General features: G+C 38.7%; 1 protein-coding gene across 2 annotated transcripts in view; it reads left to right on the forward strand.

Annotated features, from left to right (window-relative positions):
• PTPRN2 (protein tyrosine phosphatase receptor type N2) overlaps window positions 1-22811 on the forward strand; it is a 686806-nt gene that overhangs the window by 324577 nt on the left and 339418 nt on the right. For both annotated transcript variants that reach the window (XM_067470369.1, XM_060782574.2), the window contains exon 12: window positions 18158-18222. In XM_067470369.1, coding sequence (XP_067326470.1) covers window positions 18158-18222 — 65 coding nt within the window. The remainder of the gene's footprint in view (window positions 1-18157; window positions 18223-22811) is intronic.

Here is a 22811-nt window from a genome sequence, read left to right on the forward strand (position 1 = left end):
AATCATAAGGGATCCATTTTATTTCGAATTTGAAATTTTGTTATTATTTCATTTTGTTATTCCGTGCATTTGCATCAATGGAAACACTTCCGAGGGCCATTTCTCTGTCACTTTTACAGCTATCAGGGTGAAACTTGCTACACTTATAGGACATATTTACCACTGACCCCACCCCTCAAGTTTAATAGTGCAATACTCATCCACTAACTTTTGGAAATTTTAAAAAGTTTTTACAAATAACATTTTTTTAAAACTGCAAGAGCTATCCCCTTGAATGCCAGTACAATGACACAACGTAACCAGGGCATAATTCCCCCAAAGTTTCAGAAAGATTTGCACATCTACTGATTTTTAGGGATTTTCTTTTCAGTTTCAACACATTGGCAGAGTCACTCTCTCTCAGAGAACATTGGGCGTTCCAATATTTTACAACTATCAGGATGAAATTTGCCAGTTGCCACACTTGTATTACACTAGTACTACAATTGACCCCAAAATATGGCAAATAAAAGGAACAGGTTGGTTGGTAGACTAAAATTATCAATTGATCCCAAAGTATTCGTAATATGGCCCTGTAGTAGCACCCTGGCAAGGGATCCTAAGCTAGGCTAAAATGCACAGAATAACAAAATGAAATAATAACAAAATTTCAAATTCGAAATAAAATGGACCCCTTATGATTGTTTAAAAATACTTACAAAATGAAACATAGGGCATACGAAATTTGTATTTCCAAACGAAACAGATTTTTGGCATTTTGCAAACCTCTAGAAAATAGTTTAAATAAATAAATATAAAATGGTTCAGTTAGGATAGAACAGCAATCTAGATTGCATGCAAAATCATTAGAGAACGGACAAATTGATCTCCTTCACTGCCCTTCATCTCCCTCCCAGCTCACACAATGGCAACAGTGGCATTGCTGCTCCTGAATTTAAAGGCAATCACTGGGACTCTGCCTCCTCTCTTCTCTTTTCCCTCAGCCCTGACAGGCTGAGGAGAACATGTGACATAGCAGTTTGGTTGCACCTCCCAGGAGAGCTTGCTTGCACAGAAAAATGAGCTAACTTACTAAGACTTTCAAAAATTAATGAACTACAAAAACTTCATAAATTGGAATTTTGATTCATTTGTGTTCGACAGGGACATGGCCCTGGCTTCGTAAATTGGATCGCAAGTACGGATTTACCAAAATACTAACGACTTATGACCCACATCCCTGCTTTTGCACAACTCTACATTTTTATACTGCCATCAAGGTAAATGCCTTGTCAATAAAAACCAGACTGGTCACACCTGCTGGCTTAAATCTTTGAAAAAAGACACAAAAGGAAAAGGCAATGGAGAGGAAAGAGTAACAAAAAAAAAGCAAGTCATCTTTGAGAAGGACTGATTCAATTACTTTTGCTACTATTTCACCTTCTTGTTTCAGCCTTCTGGATGGGCTGTCGGTGGTGAAAATGGCTGGTGGAATAGTCCTGGCCATCTCCATTAGGGTCTGTATTTTATGTCTGTCTTTCTGTATGTCTCTGCCCAGATAAGCCTGTTTGACCAACACCACAGGCTTTGTAGTTCTTGCTCCCCCACTTTATGTCAGTCATAAACATTCACAGAACATTCATATACATAAAGCTGTTTGTTCTAAAAATGTTTAGATTGGAAGGGAATGAATTGCTGATTCCCATTTGGATGCCCAAGAAAAGCCACATGTGGTGGATTTTCTGTTGCAGGTGAACCATAATCCATTTGAAGGTTATATCCTTAAGGAGTGATTGAAGTTAATCCAAAACAGGAGGGGGAGCTCTTGTCACACCAGTGGGGGAGCAAGGAGGGGAGGAGGTCCCTCCAAGGGGAAGGAGCAAAAAGAAGACATTGTTCTTAAGCCTGGATCTATTTTCCATTATTCTTTCCTTCCCTTAATGATGGTTTATTGAGATGTATGTCGAAACAAAATTTAAATGTGTGTGTATGTGTGATGTCCTACAATTTCAACTCTCGTGAAAAGCTAACCCACATCTGAAAGCAATGTTTCTTTTCCTGACTTAGATTTTTTTCTCTTTGCAATCAGTGAAATGAAGAAGGGACCTCTGTGGACTAAGCATCAGCATGGGAATAGGGTCATTTCGTATATAAACACATACAAATTGTAAAATTGTAGAACAAGACCACATGCGCTTGCTCTGTCCCCCCCCCCCCCCCACACTGAACGTTAGACATTTACACTGAATTTTTCATTGCAATAAATCCTTTTGACTTCACCCAAATAGCCTTTTAAGTCTTGATTAAGGGGAGATTGTAGGAAAGGGGAGAAATATCATATGATATTTGGAGAAACACTGATCATGTTACTGCAGCTCATCTTCATTTTCATCCAAAAGCTTTATGGCGGATCTTGTTATGATGGGCACTCCTGGTAATAAATATTTTTGCTCTCTTTCTGAGGACAGAGTAAATAGATTTTGCAAGTGGGTGGCCTTGTGCATTAACTGTGTAACTCATGATTTAGTAAACCAGTCAGTTGAAATATTGCAAATGTTTTTTCCAACTCTGGATGATTCTTTTTGTGCCAAGAGGGCATCAATAAACATACCTGGAGATGAATTGCAAACATGGGGCTAGCTTATTACTGAAATGGACCTGGAAAATGTGGCCTCTTTGTTTTGGCATGGAACAGATCAACGGCTCAATATAATATTGAAATGCGAACATCCATTTTGTTGCTGTTGTTCATTACCATTTTTTAAAAGCTTCATTTTGAGAAGCAAGTCTAGTGCGTTTGAAACACACACTGTCATCTGGATACATAATTGATCTCCCCAAAGAAGTAATATATGCAGGCTATAAAAAATAAAAAGTAAAGAGACATAGACCAGTTGTATTGTTGAGGTGCTGATTGAACAGCCTTCGAGCAGAATAATTTTGCATCTGAAATATCATCAGCTGGGCTTTCAAAAAGTACGAGATCTGTTTCCTATGAAACTGGCAGACTTTAGGAAGTCTCTTTTGGATCTTCAAGGTTACTCTTTTTAATCTTAGTTGTGAGATTAACCTAAATACCTTCCTACATAGACAGAGTCGCTGCTGGTGTTGTTTTTAAAAATTGGCTTTGTCTATTTTTGAGGCGTGTTTAGAAACACACAGATTTTTAGCTGTCTCCCTATTCTGCTTAAAAGCATTGCCATATCCAAAAATACTTGAAGAAGGCAGGATGTTAATCAGCCTTAACTGTTTTTGCAGGCAGAGCGGTAATTAAACACCCACTCACGTTTTATATTTTTACTCAGACAGTGGTGATCCCACATACAGTCTCATCTATGAAACTGAGCAGATCTCAAAAACCTCCATGTATATTATGTCCATCAAATCATTACTTTAGACCTTTAGGGTTTGAGTCATCCCTTATGAGAAAGCTGGAAGGGAAACATTTTGCTTGTTATTTCTGGGTAGTTGAATAAATAATCATAATAGTGGGCTCTTATCACCTTGTTTAAGGATTTTGTCCTTCAATCTGCACTTTTGTGCTTCTTGTGCTCTGGTGGTCCTGAAGCTTTGAGCCTAATGCTGTGTGCAAAGTCCTAAACCTTGTTGGATTAGAGGAATGTTTGTACTGGCCAGTTACAATGTTTTATCTAATTTTGTCCTTGGGCTTAAATGGACCAATGGTTGCAGTGTTTTTTCTTTTGTTTGTTTAAACTGAACATTTAGCTATATAGGGGCTGTTTCTTTTCAAGGTCCAACAGATTCAACTAAAACACTTATTTTTCACTTTCAGTCTCTGGAAGAATTATTGCAATCAAAATCCCCACATGACCCAGATATAGAGAGGCTACTTTTACTGCCTTGAACTCCTCAGAACAGTGGTTCCCAACCTTTTTTTGCCTAGGGACCACTCTCCAACATTAGTACCAAATGGGTTACAAAGGTCTTCATCAAGTTTTGGTCAATGTTAGATTCAGTTTGGTTTTTTTGGGGTGCTGATTGCATTGGACAGACCACATCAGTTCTAGTTTTTGATACAGAACATATGTCACCAAGTAGCTGCCATTTGCTCGTCCACAGAAAACCATATTTAATAATCTAGAACTGATGTGGTAGTAGTAATCTTTCGTGGGTAGTCAGCCTCTCCCCTCCCATCATCCTCGTTGCCTCGGCACTATAAGAGGGTTTCACGAGACCATTTGTTCTTGTTGCTGCATGGTTTCGAGGGAACAGTATAGTAATGGTGAGGCCGTGGACTATATTTTCATTCTTGCAGACCACTGATGGTCTACAGATCACAGGTTGGGAACTACTGCCTTAGAGGAACAGAAAGATAGAAGTATAATAACTAAAGATGAGACTACCTCCCTGACTCAATCTTTTGCAGTATATTCCTTCTGTGGTCAGTGGAGGCAAGGTGTTTTCTAGCATAGTGGGCAAGTGGAAGTACTAAGCTATCCATATACTGGTGTCATGGACACAGATGAAGTGCCAATGGCAATTGGGCTGAACCAGTTTAGAAGTTCTCATCGCTCACTGGCCAAGATAAATCCCTCATCATTTGAACTGTCTTGGCCATCAGCAAAATTACAATGGCTGTGCTTTCTTTAGATGAGAAGAATCAGACTAACATGTTCAGCAAGTATTGCAGCCTGCAAAGAGGAAGCCTTTCCCATAACAGTTTTTAAAAAACCTATTTAGGAAGTGTTCAGTACTGATACATTACTTAGCTTAGTATACTTCATTAAGTAACATCTCTTGGTACGACTCTCTGAAATCTGATGTTAACATCATTCAGCAAAGCTCTGATTACCAGCAGGTGCCTGGTAAAGTAGGTTGGAGGGAGTTACAATCATAGCAATGGGTCACAATGATGATTAAATATGGAACAGCTATGGATGAGGGTAATATAGGTAACTCTTGATGACTACTTAATATACTTAAGTAAAGGTAAAGGTTTTCCCTTGACATTAAGTCTACTCATGTCCAACTCTGGGAGTTGGTGCTCATCTTCATTTCTAAGCTGAAGAACCAGTGTTGTCCGTAAACACCTCCAAGGTCATGTGGCCATCATGACTGCATGACTTCCCGCCGAAGCAGTACCTAGTGATCTACTCACATTTGCATGTTTTTGAATTGCTAGGTTGGCAGAAGCTGGAAACCGCCCTGAGTCCCCCTCGGGGAGATAGAGCGGTATATAAATAAAGTTTTATTCTGATATTATTAACCGTGGGAGCTAACCCCGCTCTCTGGATTTGAACTTCCAACCTTTCGGTCAGCAAATTCAGCAGTTCAGCAGTTTAACCCACTGTGCCACCAGGTGACTCACTAGCATACATTCCTGGTTAATTGGCAGACTCCTTGGTGGTGAGAAGGACGGAGTACAAATGTAAATAAATAAAGTATTAATTCTATTTACTTCTGTGTAAAACATATACGGCCTCTACTGTAGGGTTAAAAGATTAACAAAAGTGTGTATGTGTGTGCATTTCCATGTGCACACATACATAAATCAAGTATAGGAAAAATATGCATATGGCAGGTGACATCTTAGTAGAGTCAACCTTTATTCGACAAAAGGGAATGCTTCCTTTAAGATGGTGCTGGGGGCACCTTATGCAGACATAGTCTAAAAAGAGAGAAAAACTTTTCAAAGACTCCTAATAAATTTGGTAGATTTAATTAATATTAGTAGTCTACTAAAATTTATTTAACAAGATTGAGATCTTATTTTAATTGGACTAAAATATTGCTGTGAAACCAAGGATACCAATACTCTATTATAAAATTCTAGCCTTTACTATACTGTAGCCAACTTGTCATGTCTCTAGAAGCAAAATTACAAGCTCCACTGAGATCAGAAAACGAAGCCTTAATTCTACCTTTCCTGTGTCAGTTTTACTGGGTGTAGTGGCCTTTGTGGGATCAGTGCACTGAAAATTGCTGTAAATAAAAATCCCATTTTAAATTACTCAAGGCATCAAGATACAGTTGGGAGGGGGATCCTTTCAACAAACTGGAAGCTGGAACATTGCTATGAAAAATTGTATTAATGCAAGAGAGATTGAAACAATATCTAATTAAAATCACTTGAAAAATGACTTGAAAATTGGATTTGACATAACATTTACAAGGCTGTCACTATTATTACTGTGCAGCTTAGCCTTTTTGTGCCACCATTTTCACTGCAGGTTTGCCAGAGATTAGAAAAGAGATAAGTGAGCGATAAAGGTCTTGCATATTTCCCTACATTTGAATGGAAAAGGCGGGTTGAAGATAGCTTTCCTGTGCAACCTTTTGGCCTCGTCTTTGACAAATAATCCCTTTGGATATGAAAAAGGAAGCAGTTCAGTGTTGCGCCTGACCATTTAAGTCAGCCACATTGTCACTTCAATGTCTGTAACATATAGCTCGTTCATAGTGTTTTTAAAATTATTAATCTTGCTAGTATAGCATTAAAATTGGTAATAAAGCATGCCCAAATGTGCAAAATCCAAAAGAAATGGGAAGACAGGGGAAACAAAGCAATGGTATGAGAAATATAATCATCTATTGTGCCTGTCACTATGACAAGTTGCTAGGGAGTTAACAGGCCTAGCCATGGACTTAAGGCAGCAATAGAGCCAGGTCTGCAGGTGTGCTTCCTGTACCTTGTCTCCTAGTTTATTCTGCTAGCAATAGGCTGATAATGACCATAATTCCTTTCTCTGACCTAGCCAACAAGCTAATTATACCAATTCTGACTTCCTAAGGGTTTCTGGAACTTGCATACTTATGTTTATGCTTTTACAGTTCCAGAAACAAAATTAGGGCAGGGTGTTACAGAGCAGTTCATTTTGGGACATGGGTATAGGGGTTACATATACATGGGTTACATATAAATGGGTTACATGTACATGGTATATGGGTTACATAGACAAAGGGGAATATTGCATCAACATTTACACATAAGCGTGTAAGGTAGGTCAATTACTTGTGGTGAAATCTTTCTTCCTATACCCCACTCTTTTCCACCTAAAGCTATATAGAAAAATAAGTTTAAATACTGTGGGTTGGAATCAGTAGTTAATCGTCAACTTCATTTCTCAGTGTTTTCAATTATCTACACCAGTGGTTCCCAGTCTATGTTCCATGGACCACCAGTGGTCCCTAAGAATGAAAATGTGGTCTACAACTCACCATTACTACACGCTTTTCTCAAAACCACAAGTCGACAAGAGGGACTGGTCTTGCGAAACGTTTTTATAGTGCCAAGGCAACGGGGATATCAGGAGGGGAGAGGCCGACAACCCACAAAAAATTAATATTACCACATCAGCTCCAGATTATTAATTACGGTTTTCTGTGGGCAAGCAGATGGTGACTGCTGGATGTTCTATATCAGAAACTAGAGCTGATGTGGTCTATCCAATGCAATTTTCTGAATCAGAATCCCAAATAACTAAACTGAATCTAAAGTTGACCAAAAACTGTTTTGTAACCCTTCTGAATATAGTCATCACGGATAAAGTAGTGTGAGAAAGAGCTTCTGTGATGGCTGACTGGCCCAGCCTTCTAATGCAGTGGTTCCCAACCTGTGGTTCGTGGACCGTTACTACACCATTACAAAGAGAGTGATTGGTCTCACAAAACCCTCTTATAGCACTGAGGATTATTAAATATGGTTTTATGTGGGCGAGCAGATGGCGACTATTGGGTGGCATATGTTCTGTATCAGAAACTACAGTTGATATGGTCTATCCAATGCAGTTTTCTGAATTAGCACCCCAAATAACTAAACTGAATAAAAAATTGACCAAAAACTGATTTGTAACCCTTTTGGAACTAATGTTGGAGAGTGGTCCCTGGTCAGAGTGGTCCCTGTCCAAGTTTTTTTTTTGTCGTGTCAGGAGCAAATCAAGTGATTTCCCGTCTGTTAGCTTAGTTGAAGTTGTCACATTTCCCCAACCCTTCTTGTATTGCTAGCTACTCATTTCTTCTAGCTTACTTGTTTTCTTTATAAAGTTATGTGTGCCTATATGGAAATATGAACCCTTGCCACCATCATTATTAATGCCACACATCCATAAATATGCAAAATGTGCAAAGAAATGTAGGGAAGCTTCTTCTAGGAAGACAATATCCTCTTGAGCAATGCCATAGCAGATCTTTTGTCTGTTTAATTTTTTTTCGTGTCTGAAGCGACTTGAGAAACTACAAGTCATTTCTGGTGTGAGAGAATAGGCCGTCCCTGTGGGAGGCTTCTCTCATGTCCACGCATGAGGAGCTGGAGCTGATAGAGGGAGCTCATCAGCACTCGCTCTGGGTTCGAACCTGCAACCTGTTGGTCTTCAGTCTTGGTGGCACAGAGGTTTAACCCACTGTGCCAGCAGGGGCTCCCCTGTCCAAGTGGTTCCTGGTCAAGTTTTTTTTTTGTCGTGTCAGGAGTGACTGCAAGTCGCTCCTGGTATGAGAGAATTGGCCATCTGCAAGGACGTTGCCCAGGGGCCGCCTGGATGATTTGATGTTTTTATCATCCTTGTGGGAGGCTTCTCTCATGTCCCCGCATGAGGAGCTGGAGCTGATAGAGGGAGCTCATCCACCTCTCCCCGGATTCGAACCTGCAACCTGTCGGTCTTTGGTCCTGCCGGCATAGGAGTTTAACCCACTGCGTCCCTGGTCAAAGTGATCCCTGGTCAAAAAAAGATTGGGAACCTCTGATCTACACAGATTAGGATGAAGTCTGGTTTCAACCTAGTTTCCATTTTTATAAATTAGCTGTATAAATGTATCTATCCCATTCATCTTACATACACAAACTGATTTGTATTTTATTTATTTAAGATTAGCAAAGCAAGTCCATATTATGCAAATCACCTTATTAAGATAGGAATTGGGACTACGCCACAAGAATTTCCCTTTAGTCTCCACTGGTACAAATTTAAGTATGCTGAAGCTAGGTGATATGATGACACAGCCATGCCAAAAGCCTGATGAAAAACATTTGGGGTTTTTTTCACTCATTTTTCTCCATCCTGTTTTTCTTTTGCAACATGTTTTTTTTTAAAATTGTATGCCTGCAGGCAGGGACTGTCTTGTTTTTATCTGGGAGCTTTTTTGGCTGAGAAGTGGTGTAAAAATATTTTAAATACCTTTACCACCAGAAGGTATTCAACATGAAAATGTGGAGTTTGCTTGTGAAGCAGTTTTAGATCCTCTTATGAAACAAACCATGCTATTCAAATACCAACTATTTATTCCATAGGAGCAAATAAGCCCAACATTTCAGTTTCTCATACAAGATAAATGCCCAAAGGAGCCTGAAATGTCAGTGATTTCTTTTCCTCCTTTCTGACCCTATTTTTAACTTCTGTAGTAAAGAGAATGAATTACACTATAGTCTTAAGCAAACAAGTAAATCAGCAATGCTTAAATGGAATTGTTGTGACAGATTAGAGGTCTGGCAGAAAACTCGTTTGGCATCATGACCCAGAGTGTTCAGTACCCAAAATCTAATGATGCATTGTTGACGTTGTTACCGAATTCTAAAACATCTCCAGATGCTGGAATAATGAAAAAGGTAAGGCTGGAAGAGACACAAATGAGTGAATAGCCTTGTCAGAAAATTAGGAATGAATAAATAGAGGCAGTTTTGGAATGGTTCTGATCAGACATTGCTTAGGGACCATCTCAGAACCACTTTAGAACCTAATTTGTGGTAGTAAGGAGGGCAAATAAGCTATTTTTGCTGCTGCTTCTTTGCATCAAAACAGATCATTTGAGGTAGTCAAGGGACTGTTTGTTATAACTCAGGTTATTGAGAAGGAGCTCTCAGAAATGCATAGCAATGCATTTGCAAGTCTTTTACAGAGAAAGTTGTTTGCCTGTAGCATGGGATCTTATCAGATGCAGTCTTCTCTGCAGCTTCTCTCTGTTTTCAGGTGCAGGCAGAACAGAGTCCCGTGGAGGCCATCCCACAATGCATGGCCATTTCTGGTGGCTCTGACCATGGCAATCCATGTGACTACAACATGAAAATGGAGAAAGGAGGATTATCGGAAGTCAGGAGCTACCTGACTCCTAATTACAGAAAAAAGGGAGGAAGCTGGGAAAGGACAGAAAATGACATAGGATGGCCGGCCATCCCAGAAGACGGAGGAAAGATGGTAGGGAACAAAGGAGAATTGTTCCCTCCACTTTCCCCTCTTTCCCCCCAGTGTGTTAGATGAGGTTCTTGGACTCTAAATTTGAGTAGATGACGGAGAGGCAATTGAGACACCCTAGTTTTGAAAGATGAATAGCAATTTTGACTTGTCTATATGGTGGATGGGGAACACCTCATCTAACACCAGAAGTTTTTAAAAAGATATACATGGTTACGTGCTGATCTGTATATGTGCACATGCAAATATAATAAATACAAACGTATTCACGTGTACATACATGGATCAGAACATAATGGAGGGAATTAAAAAAAACTTCCGCCAGATTTCTCCCTTTCTCTAATTATTTATTAAAGCTATGTTTACAGTGTTACAGTGTTAAATAAAGAGTTTCAAAGAGTTCAACTGGCTCTCTGTTTGTGCTTCCTTACAATCAGTTGTGTGTCTGTTTGAGAGCCCAATCAGCTGATCAGCTGTTTGGGACTTTTTAAAAGGGACAGAAATCAGCTGAAGCAGCCTTCACAGGGGGGAGGGAAGGAAAATATGTGGGGGGGGGGGGGGTTGGCACACAGGGTCACATAAATATAAGATGTGCATCTTTCAGCCAGAAATGGGATTAAAAGGGATCTTTTTATCTCACAGTTTCCCTCAGTTGGTCTGCATCAGCGTGCATTTAGCGCTGACGTTGTCTAGCTATTTATTTATTTATTTACAACATTTCTACCACACCCTTCTCAACCCCCCCCCCCCCCCCGGGGGAGGGGGGACTCAGAGCGGCTAACACAGCCAACAATTCGATGCCACAATATTTTTTTCCCAAGTGATCTTTATTAAGAGGGTGTTGATCATCGACATATCTAATATTAATCTAAAAAGAAAGAGTGCCACAATATTAAAACAATATAACATCATAAAGACATAATACATTAAAAACAATAACATTAATTATATAATCATATAATTACAGCCACCTCCCTTTTTGAAATGGGAACTCATGTGTTTAAAGCCCTGTCTGGATGATCCATAAATGGCTTATGGTCAAATTCTGTCTGAAAGATCTCTTCCTCCCACATGGACCCGCCTGGACTCTGAAATCATCAGTGATGTTCCTTTTGCATGTCCCACCACTGAATTTAGGCTGATGACTATATGTGACAGGGCTTTCTCTGTAGCAGGATCTCAATTGCATAACTCTCTTTCAAGGGAAGTAATGCTTGTTGGGTCCTCTTGAGGTTCGGGTGGACAGCCAAGATTACTTTGCTTCATATAACTTTTACCATTAAAACTAATGTTGGCTTTGAGAGTGTTTTTTTTATAAAAGTAATTTCAAACCATGATGTTATTTGATGTGCATTGCTTCAGCAACTCTGGTAGTCTGAGAGATGATAAACAAATATTATTGCTGCTGCTGTTGTTGCTTCTTCTGATTATGGTGATGCTATAGATTGGACCAAGCTTTGATTGCATTCACACTAACCACTGAAGAATTTCTCAGTCCTCCTTTCTGAAGCACAAATTACAAAGAAGCTTGTGGCACCTTAGAGGCTAACAGATTTATTTTTGGTATACACTTTCATGCCACAATAAACGTTTTAGGCCCTCCACAAGGTGACAGAAGATCGTTGCTTTTGTTGCAACCAGCTGACCTAGCTTCACTTTGGATTTTCTTTCATCTTAATTTTTGGAAGTAGTCCCACCAAAAATGTGTCTTCTGCTGTGATGCAAATGGTTTTAAAGATTTCAGCCACATTTTTTCCAGAAAATAGTTTCTTGCTTTCGGGTCTGTACACTAGCATCCAAGTAAATTATGTTGTGAGGGGAGTTCCCCACATCTCCTTTAGAGACCCAAGGTCCTGAGCTGTGGCAACTGCACCTCTCTGAATACTCAGCAACCTTCTGGTCGTGCTGCTTAATAGAGCAAAGCCATTAAGTTGTCCCCATTGTAATTTAGATCACAGAAGAGACTTCTAGAGATTCTTTCGGGTTAAAATAGCTGGTATAAAGTGAGCAGGAGATATTATTCCGCTATAGCTACGTGCTTAATTATATGGAATTGTCAAGTGCAAAGAATTATTCAGATAAATTAAAATACTAATTAAATAGACCATTGCTGAATTTTGAGAACATTATAGGGTTCCACTTCTTCAGGTAATTTGCATATCCTTCATCTGCTGAATTTAATTTTAATGGACTTCTTTTTGTGTATGAGAAAACTCTTTTTGTCTCATGGGGAGCTTTTTAAAAAAGGATTTATATGTTGTTCATTGGTTTTTCTTAAAATAGCAGCTCACATTTCCTGCATCTTTCCAGACAATGTTTGCATTGCACTGTTACACTTCCCCGTGATTGAGGAAATGCTGTAGTACAGATTGCTTGATTGTATGTAGTATTCATCTCTTACTATAAAGTTAATAAAGGATTATATTATAAGACTTTTTGGTATTGAAAGAGAAAGCTATCTGGAGAGATGAGTTTAGCTCATCACACAATAATAAGAAATACAGTCAGCATGGTGTGTTAAAGTAGAGAGCAAGCATGGTGTAGTGGTTTGAACGTTAGACATAGGACCTCATCACACTGAGGGCCTGAAGCTGGGTGATAGCAGGGGGATTTGCCAAGCAATGTGGGGAATCCATGGGGTAGCAAGGGAAACCATCACCCCGCGCTCCACATTGGCTGCTGTGCCGCTTTCCCCAACACACTGGGGAAAGTGTTGCCGCCCATCTTCCCCCCATTCTATATAATGAGAACATGGGAATCCTCACATGTTCTCTGGGCAGAGTCCTAGGATGCTGCTAAGATGCTTCCTTTATGGAGCCCCGCTGGAAGTAGCCTTACATCTTATGATGGGGTCCATTGGGCTCTGTCAAGCAAGTGTCCTGGAAGTGTCCTAGAACATCTCCTGAAGACCATGTGATGAGGTCCTAAGATTATGGTAGACTTTTGGCAAATTACATTCTCTCAGCCTCAAAGGAAACCATGTACATCAACGCTTGCAAAGAAAACTCCATGGTAGGTTTGTTTTAGGGTTAGAATTAAGTTGGAAATAACTTGAAGGCCTGCAACAGCAGCAACAACAATGAACCATTATACTAGCATAAGGCACCAATATTTATTTATTTATTTATTTATTTATTTATTTATTTGCGTCATTTCTACCCAACCTTTCTCAACACCGGAGGGGTACAATTAAAATAAATTGTCAAAGGCTTTCATGGCCTGAATCACTGGGTTGTTGTAGTTTTTTTCAGGCTATATGGCCATGTTATAGAGGCATTCTCTCCTGACGTTTCGCCTGCATCTATGGTAAGCATCCTCAGAGGTAGTGATGTCTGTTGGAACTAGGAAAAAGGGTTCATATATCTGTGAAATGACCAGGGTGGGACAAAGGACACTTGTCTGCTGGAGCTAGGTGTGAATGTTTCAACTGAAACATTCACACCTAGTCAGTTTTCCTAGTTCCAACAGACCTCACTACCTCTGAGAATGCTTGCCATGGATGCAGGCGAAACGTCAGGAGAGAATGCTTCTAGAACTTGGCCATATAGCCCAAAAAAACCTACAACAACCCAATTAAAATAAACATTTTAAAATACATTAAAACATTTAAAACAATACCTTCACTATTAATCCTGCTATCCACCATCATAGTCTGGGTCATTCCTGTAGTCATTGCATGTAATTCCATAGGATTCTGTCCTTACTTTCATTTAGATTTCAACTTTTAATTTTTGATCCAAAGAAATTGCTCAGTATAGACCAATAAAATGTTAGGTTTGGACATGGAAAATCTCTGATCAGCCATGAAGTTCACAGATGCTGAAACTAGACTGATATTGAGTAAGGCTTATGATGTAGCAAATCAAAGATAGCTCTCTGTAAATTGCTCTGTGCTTTGTGAGATTCATTTCACCGGGTCTACAGTTCTTCTTTGAATCACCTTAAGGGTTCTTTTGCTCCTCACTGTCAGATAGAAACACCTGGCTACACTCTTCCCAGGATATGGCTGCCACCAGGATGTTTAACGGATCCACTTGTATGAAGCTGTCCTATAGTTTTAGCCACCATTACACCATAGTATTTGTAATCGTGGCTATGCAACATGCATGGACACAATTAATAATTGATTAAGAGGTAGACATTATTCATTCCACGCCACCCTCCAGAACATTCACTGATACTTGGCGGTTTCCTTAATCTCTAATACAATACAATTAGTATCATTCTAACCACATCAACACAGTCTCCCCAAAATCCCGCTCCTCCCACAAATCTGCTCTATTTTCTACCCAATTCAGTTCCTGTTGGCAGGGGTTCTGCTCAGTCTTATCCCATCCTTCCAGCAGCATCCTCTTCCCTTCCTTCCATCAACCAATCACCATCCATATGCATAATCATTCCCCAATACACATTGTGCCTGTCACTTAATGAGAATATATAGCCTTAGCTTTACATTATATTACAGAAACACAACCTATTTATGTAACATTCTCTTCTCTATAAAAAAAGAGAATTGCAAAACAAAGATGGTGTTTGAATGGTTAGGTTTTTAGGTGTTTATAATAGTTTTCATGTTATTTGTATTCTGTATGGAGACTTGCATGGATTCACTGACACAACAGTTTCTCTATTTACTCTTCACCTTCTGACTGTGAGAGCCGTTCAGCAGTGGAACTCACTGCCCCAGAGTGTGGTGGAGGCTCTTTCTTTGGAAGCTTTTAAACAGGGGCTGGATGGCCATCTGTCAGGGGTGATTTGAGTGCAATGTTCCTGCTTCTTGGCAGGGGGTTGGACTGGATGGCCCATGAGGTCTCTTCCAACTCTTTGATTCTATGATTCTTCTGTGATCAGTATTCAGAGCCTACTCATATGTAGTATTCAGGCACTCATGTACAATATTCAGTTTCTTCTCTCATGCACAACAATAATTTAAAATGTATAATGGATGCTGGAGAACAACAATGCGCCCAAATATTCTCTTTAGTTGCATGTTGCAATAGGCCATTCTCACCTCAGATATGCCCTAAAATTAGATGACCATCTTTCTTATTTCAATTTCATGTTTGAAACCAGTGGAATTTGAGCACACTTTCATCACAATAATTTTAGTATATGTATTCAACATTACATATAAACCTAAGCCCACCGTTTAGACGAAAATGCACATATGTGTAACTGAGCACATGAAAGCATCCATAGACTTACAGTTTGAGATCATTCTCTCAACAAAGCTTGCATCCTAATTCCTCCTCCAGCATTGATTCTGAAGAGCCAAGGAGAGCTGAGTCACGTTCCTGCCTCAGTTTGCCCCTCTCTTTGTACAAAGGGGATTTAATCGTGTTTACTTAGCTATCTCTCTGAGGAACTGTAAAGATAAATAAATAGACTGATGTTAGTTGAGTCTTTGAATGCATGAAGCACTATATAAATAACTAAATAGCAATACTGAATTGAATTATCTATCAATCTACACTTCTAGGCTGCAATCCAGGAAAGCTCTTGAGTATATTTAGAAGCATAGAAGGAAAAACACTTTTGAAGCTATGGATATGACTTAATTCTGACGGAAAAACTAAATGGGAGATGTAACACTTAAAGGGCTGTGTGATCAAGAAGAGCAGCAGAGATGGGGAAAACTACAAAAGGAAGAATTGCCTGTTTTTACAGCAAAGCATCATTTCTTGAACACTAAGGAAAAGATCCCTTTTTGAATTACAGAAAGATAGAATTTTAGGAGATTTTCAAGTTCATCTAGTCCAGTGTTTCTCAACTTTCCTAATGCCGCGACCCCTTAATACAGTTTCTCATGTTGCCGTGGCCATAAAATTATTTGCATTGCAACTTCATAACGGTAATTTTGCTACTGTTATGAATCGTAATGTAAATATCTGATATGCAGGATGTATTTTCATTCACTAGACCAAATTTGGCACAAATACCCAAGATGCCCAAATTTGAATACTGGTTGGTGGTGTTGGAGGGATTGATTTTGTCATTTGGGAGTTGTAGTTGCTGAGATTGATAGTTCACCTACAATCAAAGAACATTCCGAACTCCACCAACAATGGAATTGAACTAACCTTGGTACACAGAACTCCTATGACCAACAGAAAATACTGGAAGGGTTTGGTGGACATTCACCTTGAGTTTTGGAGTTGTAGTTTACCTACATGTAGAGAGCACTGTGGACTCAAACAATGATGGATCTGGACCAAACTTGGCATGAATACTCAATATGCCCAAATGTGAACACTGGTGGAGTTTGGAGAAAATAGACTTGACATTTGGGAGTTGTAGCTGCTGAGATTTATAGTTCAACTACAATCAAAGACCCCTTGAACCCTACCAATGATAAAATTGGGCCAAACTTCCCACACAGAACCCCCTTGACCAACAGAAAATACCATGTTTTCTGATGGGCTTTGGTGACCCCTCTGACATCCCCTCACAACCCACCCCCCCCCCCCAAGGTTGAGAAATGCTGATCTAGTCCAACCCTGCCTCCTGGCAGTATTGTAACTTAATTCAGTCCAGTCTATATTCTTGATGAGCATCTCCCATTACATGCTTGGATGAATGACTATATGGATCCAATAGTGGGAATATATGGATAAAGCTGTTGTATGAACCAATGTGTGGTTTTTCAACATCTAGTTCCATGTTTTACTTATTTGCATAGTTATATTTATATGTAAAAAGTATGAGCAGGCATGGTGTCGTGGCTTGAGTGCTGGGCTATGACTCTGGAGATCAGGTTTCAAATACCTGTTCATACATTGGAAACATACTGAACAAAGTTGCACACTCTCAGCCTCAGAGGAAGGCTAAAGAACAATACCCCAAACAAACTCCATGATAGGCTTGCCTTTGTGTTATCAGAAGTCACAAATGACTTGAAGGCCCACAACAACTGAAATTTAAAATGTCTTCTTATAGCAACTTAATATAGGACAAAACAACAAAACAAAATATCATCAAACAATGAACTCGTAAAAATATGAATGTTGATTTTGGAAAAAAAATATCAAGAACATAATGCCAAAGTGCAACCCAGAGCGAATTAACAACAATAATATACCTACTGGAATATTAAAGTTTTCAGTGACTACTTAAGAAAAGACAATCTGGGTGTCTGCCATTCCCTTCCATAAAATAATATTTCATATATGGTATGCTGTCATGGAAAGGTTTCCCAACAAATCACACATCTATTAGAAAAAGGACAAAAGGGGCCTTCAAAATAACTTATAAATGCTTATGACTAGGTCTAAGTTTTGCAAGTTAATGCAAAACTTAATGAATCAACTGATGTAGTTAATGAATCAACTGATAAGAAAATGTTTCTGGCAGCTGCAGTTTTCTTGTTCACCCAAGAGACGAAATGGACTCTGAGTTGTTCTTATATCATGAAATTGCTGCCTCAACCCAATGAACAATAGGCTGGAGATCTTACAAGGAACCCTAATCGACACAAACCTTTTGTGGGTTTATGTAATTCAGTCAGTGGGTGTTTCCATGATCACCGACTAGATCCAACAGATGAAGTAAGACGTAGAGTTCCTATCTCTTTAATGGTAACACCTGCTGAAATTCCATTGTCTACACAACCATTAAAAGGGGCAGCTGCCCTGTTTCTTATTTCACCTGGCATGCTGGAGACCAATAGATGCATGCAATCCAGCAACTGATTTTATGGAGTAAATCAATTGATAAATTGAATCTTTATTGTTTGGTTTATATGATATATTTGTGCATAATAAGTGTCTAGTCTTTTTGGTCCAAGAACTTCATTCCAGCCCAAAAAATGTTCCCCACCATTGGTTTATTGAATGTAGACAGGTAGCTATTTCTGTTCATCATGTTTTCCCTTTATAAAATGGTAATAATATTGGTCCATCTCATGCGGATTATGTGAAGATGAATATGGCAAAATATCTGGCATCTTGAGAATGTTATGGGACTGATAAAGGTATACGATGCAGACTCATCCCATTTTCAATGAACATTAACTCTGTCATTCTTAATTTTCCCAATAGCTGACAACAAAGACTTGCTTGAAAAAACAACAGGACTGAAAATTGTGCAGATTGGCATGGGGGAGGTAGGTGACTACAGTACATCTCATTATCTGAAACCTTTGATTTATTCTTTTGTGAAATCCTCCGTCTCCTGGATGTTTTTAGGTGAACTGTGTTAATCATCCTAAGGGCTTTTTAAAATTCTGATTATTAGACTGTTGCATCTGTCATAATACAATTTCGTATTCTACCAACTATATCAGCCAAGCTTTGTGGCCTTGAAGAAACATACTATTTAGCTTTGTCATATGTTGGGCACAAAATCCCCAAAGATGAACAAAGCAATTGACATGTCTGATTATTCCCACCTGGTTTCATTGAAGTTCTGTTTCATCTCAGAATTTGCAGACATCTAAATTTGGAGGACGTTGTCTCTCAATGTGCCGATGAGAGTTTTATTTGTGCATGTACTTTTGTAGAGACTTAAATTTGTAGCTGAAATAAAATAGTCCTCTTAGTCATTGTCATTTTTTCACTTAGCAAAACGCTGCTAAATATCTCGTCATTAATTAATACGGACGATATAATCCACCAGAGACTAGAGTGAGCTATCCCAGATTGCAGATTCTAATATTAATTGTATTTATTGAAGTTAATTCTAAGCCACGTGTACCATTTCTTCAGAAATTGATTTGCCTTATAAATATAGAGGGGGTAGACATCATAAGATCTCTTAAACTGTGGCCCGTGTGAATTTTTTAATATGTGGGTGCTGAGCAATATATTTAGTCTCAGAAAGGCTGTCTTCAGAGTGAGGCAGAACAGCCATTTTTATTCCTGTTACCAAACAGCCTAGAACATAGTGACTGAAAGAGAGAGAAAATATGTGAGAGAGCCACAAACATAGAAAGACTGAGCAGGCACAGGAAATGGTTTTGTAATGATACATTAGCATACACAGTACAGCTGTCGTATCTGTGGAGGATATGTCTCTGGACTTTGCGTGGATCCATGAAACTGTGGATAATATTGAATCCTATCAAAGGAGATAGATGGGTACCTTAAGTGAATAACTGAAACTGTGAAATAATAATAATAACAATTATAAAAAGAACAACAACAACTTTATTTTTATACCCCACCTCCATCTCCCCGAGCGGACTCGGGGTGGCTTACAAGGGGCAAGGCCATTGAACCATATATGTTGGTTCAATGGATACAGAGGTCATATTGTGTCAGAGAGATATTGAGCAGCACTTCTAATGGTGCTGAAGCTCTGATTGCATACTATGGCTGGACTATGAGCAGACTATGTTTGAGTGGAGAAGAGATGTAAGCTTGAGTGCTAGGTTTAACCTTGGACTTCCTGGTGAAACTGCTGACTTTTGTGGGTCTGCTATATCCCATATATCTATTATGGAGTGCTTATTCCAATCTTGGGGCTTATCTAGAAAGGGACACAAGTTCTTGTAAGTATCAAGACTTTACAGGTTTTGTGTATTGTCGAAGGCTTCCATGGCTGGAATCACTGGGTTGCTGTAGGTTTTTTGGGCAGTTCTAGAAGCATTCTCTCCTGACGTTTCGCCTGCATTTATGGCAGGCATATTTCAATTTTAATCTATTACGTTTGGCCCGGCCATTTTTAAAATTGTTTATGTCACTATTGATTGTTTTTTGTTTATGTGATTTATATGATTTGTATTTTATTGATTGTTTATTGATGTTGTGTTTATTGATGTTTTGTTTGATGTACTTTGGGCTTGGCCTCATGTAAGCTGCACCGAGTCCCTTGGGGAGATAGTAGCAGGGTACAAATAAAGATTATTATTATTATTATTATTATTATTATTATTATTGCGAGGTTTTTGTTTTGTTTTGGTTTTACTTGAAAATTAATGGTTCCCTTCACTCCCTGTTCAAATGTGTTCTTGCTCCTGCTGCCCCCACTGATCACATGAGACATCTAGGGGCCCTTCCAGACAGTCCGTATACCTCAGGATCTGATCCCAGGTTTTCTGCTTTAAACTGGATTATATAATCCCAGATAATTTGGGATAAACAGAAAACCTGGAATCATATCCTGGGATATAGGGCCTGTCTGGAAGGGCTCTACGACTTCATCCCACAATGTAGGAAAAGTGGGTGGAATACAAGAAGACTCTTTGCGTGGCTTTTCATGGGGTCCCATCTCTAAAGAAGATGGCAAATTTACTCACCCCCATCACAAAGGATCACCTCCTTCAATGTGACCCACACTCTCTTTAAACCACTAATGGAAACAAAGGGATCATTAGCAGAACACACACACTGAAATGCCACAAAGTAATCCAGACAAATCCAGCACTTCCCATCACAAGGAAAAATACTCTTTTAAAGCGTATCTGTGTGCAGGGAAAGGGTTGGAGTTGATTTCTGCCCGTCTTTTAAATACTCCTGTTTCTACACGCTGCAGAGATGGAGTCCCGTGAGCAACCACTGGAATCAATCCTGCATTGTTTGATGGGCTCTGTAAGAGTCCATCTCTGAAGTGCGTAGAAATGGGTAAAAATGGAGGAAAACTTTCATATGAGGACGTTGGACTCTCTCACAATGTTTCATAAACTGACTTTCACAATTTGCACCAAACCATTTTAATTATGGTTCAGGAATTATAATAAAAACGTTAATCATAGAATCTTAGAGTTGGAAGAGACCTCATGGCCATATCACTCTAACAATATCACCCTATTTAAGCATTCAGATAATTTTATTTTACTGCTAGAATTCCTATTTCCCTCACTTGATCTCAGTTGAATTTGATGCTGAAAGTAACTGCATCAAATTATTGACAGGTCAATCTAGGATGGATCTACATTGCTCTATATCCTAGTATCTGATCTCAGTTAAACTGGATTATATGAGTCTACACTGCCAAATAATCTGGGATAAGAAGATAATCTGGGATCAGATCTTGGGATATAGGGCAGTGTGTAAGGGCCCTTAGTTAGTCCTGGTTCAGAACAAACAAGATAGCCATAGAAAGCTGTATCATTATGTTTCCAAAACAGAATAAGATTGAATGATGGGACATGTCTAGAATTTGCATGTTGCATATATGTTACGATCATATTGTATTTGGAGAGTGAATAGGTGACTTGATTATAAGGATTGGTCAGATTCTAATTATTATTTTTTGTTTTGTAAATTCAGAGAAGTCTGAATTGATTTATAGTTAGTTGGAATTTGTAGTAGTTATAGAGTATAGGAATAATTTAGTGATAAAGTTATGTTTACTTAATGTGTTTATGTTAAATTGAATAAATGCAATAAAAATAATTTTAAAAAAAGAAAAGAAAGAAAGCTGTATTTCATTTTGGCAAATAGTGGATTAATTTAAACTGACCTGGGGAGTGGGTATGAAAAGTCTTTGGTGGTTTTGGACTTTTCTTGGAAATACTTTGAGATGAGGAAAACATCATGTAAATTTTCAAAGTAAATTCTATTACTGTAGGAACAAAATCCAGGACTTTCAGAGAGTTTTGCAGAGGTTCTTAATTAATTTATCTTTTGCTGCTTTTAATGTTATAGTATTTTATGGTTTTTAAATGTTTATCCCATGTGTCAAATACTTTTGATATTTTTTTCAGTGGGGTATAAATAAGAGAGGAGGGGTAATATCTCTGTTTTATAAATTAATCACTTTCATATACATCTAAGCATGTGCAAGATGGGCAGCAACCCTAAGGAAACGTATTTGGAAGTAAATTCAACTGAAATCGATTACACTTGTTTCTGATAATGTGTTTAGGACTGTGGGGATAGTGTGAAAACTAATTAACCCTTAAGCATTTAAACAGGTTAGCAACTTCTCAGATAAAATTCTAATTTTATTGAAGTCAATAGGCATGCTCCTCAGACCTTTCTTGAATTGGCATGTGTGCTAGAAGGATACAACAGGAAAATTTCCACAATTGAGTACATGCCTCCTGGAGATAGATTGTCAGATTATTATCTACACTGATGTAATTGTGTGAGAAAATCTGAGGCATAACAGATAATTGTGAAAGCACATTGTCGTGATAAAATACGATTCTGTTGCACAAACTCAAATTAGAAACAGCAGCACAAATTATAACAAAGTATTCACAGTCAAACAATGACGCCTTATGGTGAGCCCCCAGAGGTGACAATCTTCACACATCCCTATAAAAACTATATTGTCTAGAATATGAACTGGATTTCTCTCACTTATACATTATATGCTTAGAATGGAAGTGACCAGTTCACATTGATGGTGACAATTTTGATGAAAGGTGGCCTTCTAGATATTATGGAATTTGCCATTCAGAAGCATCTGGAAGATGATAGCTGTCTATTGTATTCCATTATGAAGAGGTTATTTTGTATGTTCTCAAAAAAATAAGATTATTTATGTGGTTTAGCCTTACAGATTGATTACTCTGCTAGAAAACTTCATTCCTGCTTCTTGGCAGGGGGTTGGACTGGATGGTCCACGAGGTCTCTTCCAACTCTATGATTCTATGAAATAGCCACTATTGTCTCTTCTGTTTCCAAAGGCATGAGTAACAAATCTTTCATCGGTGTAATGTTCAATCTGGGGCAAAAAAATCAGATGTTATTTGCCTTCACTAGTAGCATTTTCTACAGTGACATCTTCTATAGCAGGTAATAG

Source organism: Anolis sagrei, chromosome 6, assembly GCF_037176765.1.
Source record: "Anolis sagrei isolate rAnoSag1 chromosome 6, rAnoSag1.mat, whole genome shotgun sequence".
Lineage (NCBI taxonomy): Eukaryota > Metazoa > Chordata > Lepidosauria > Squamata > Dactyloidae > Anolis > Anolis sagrei.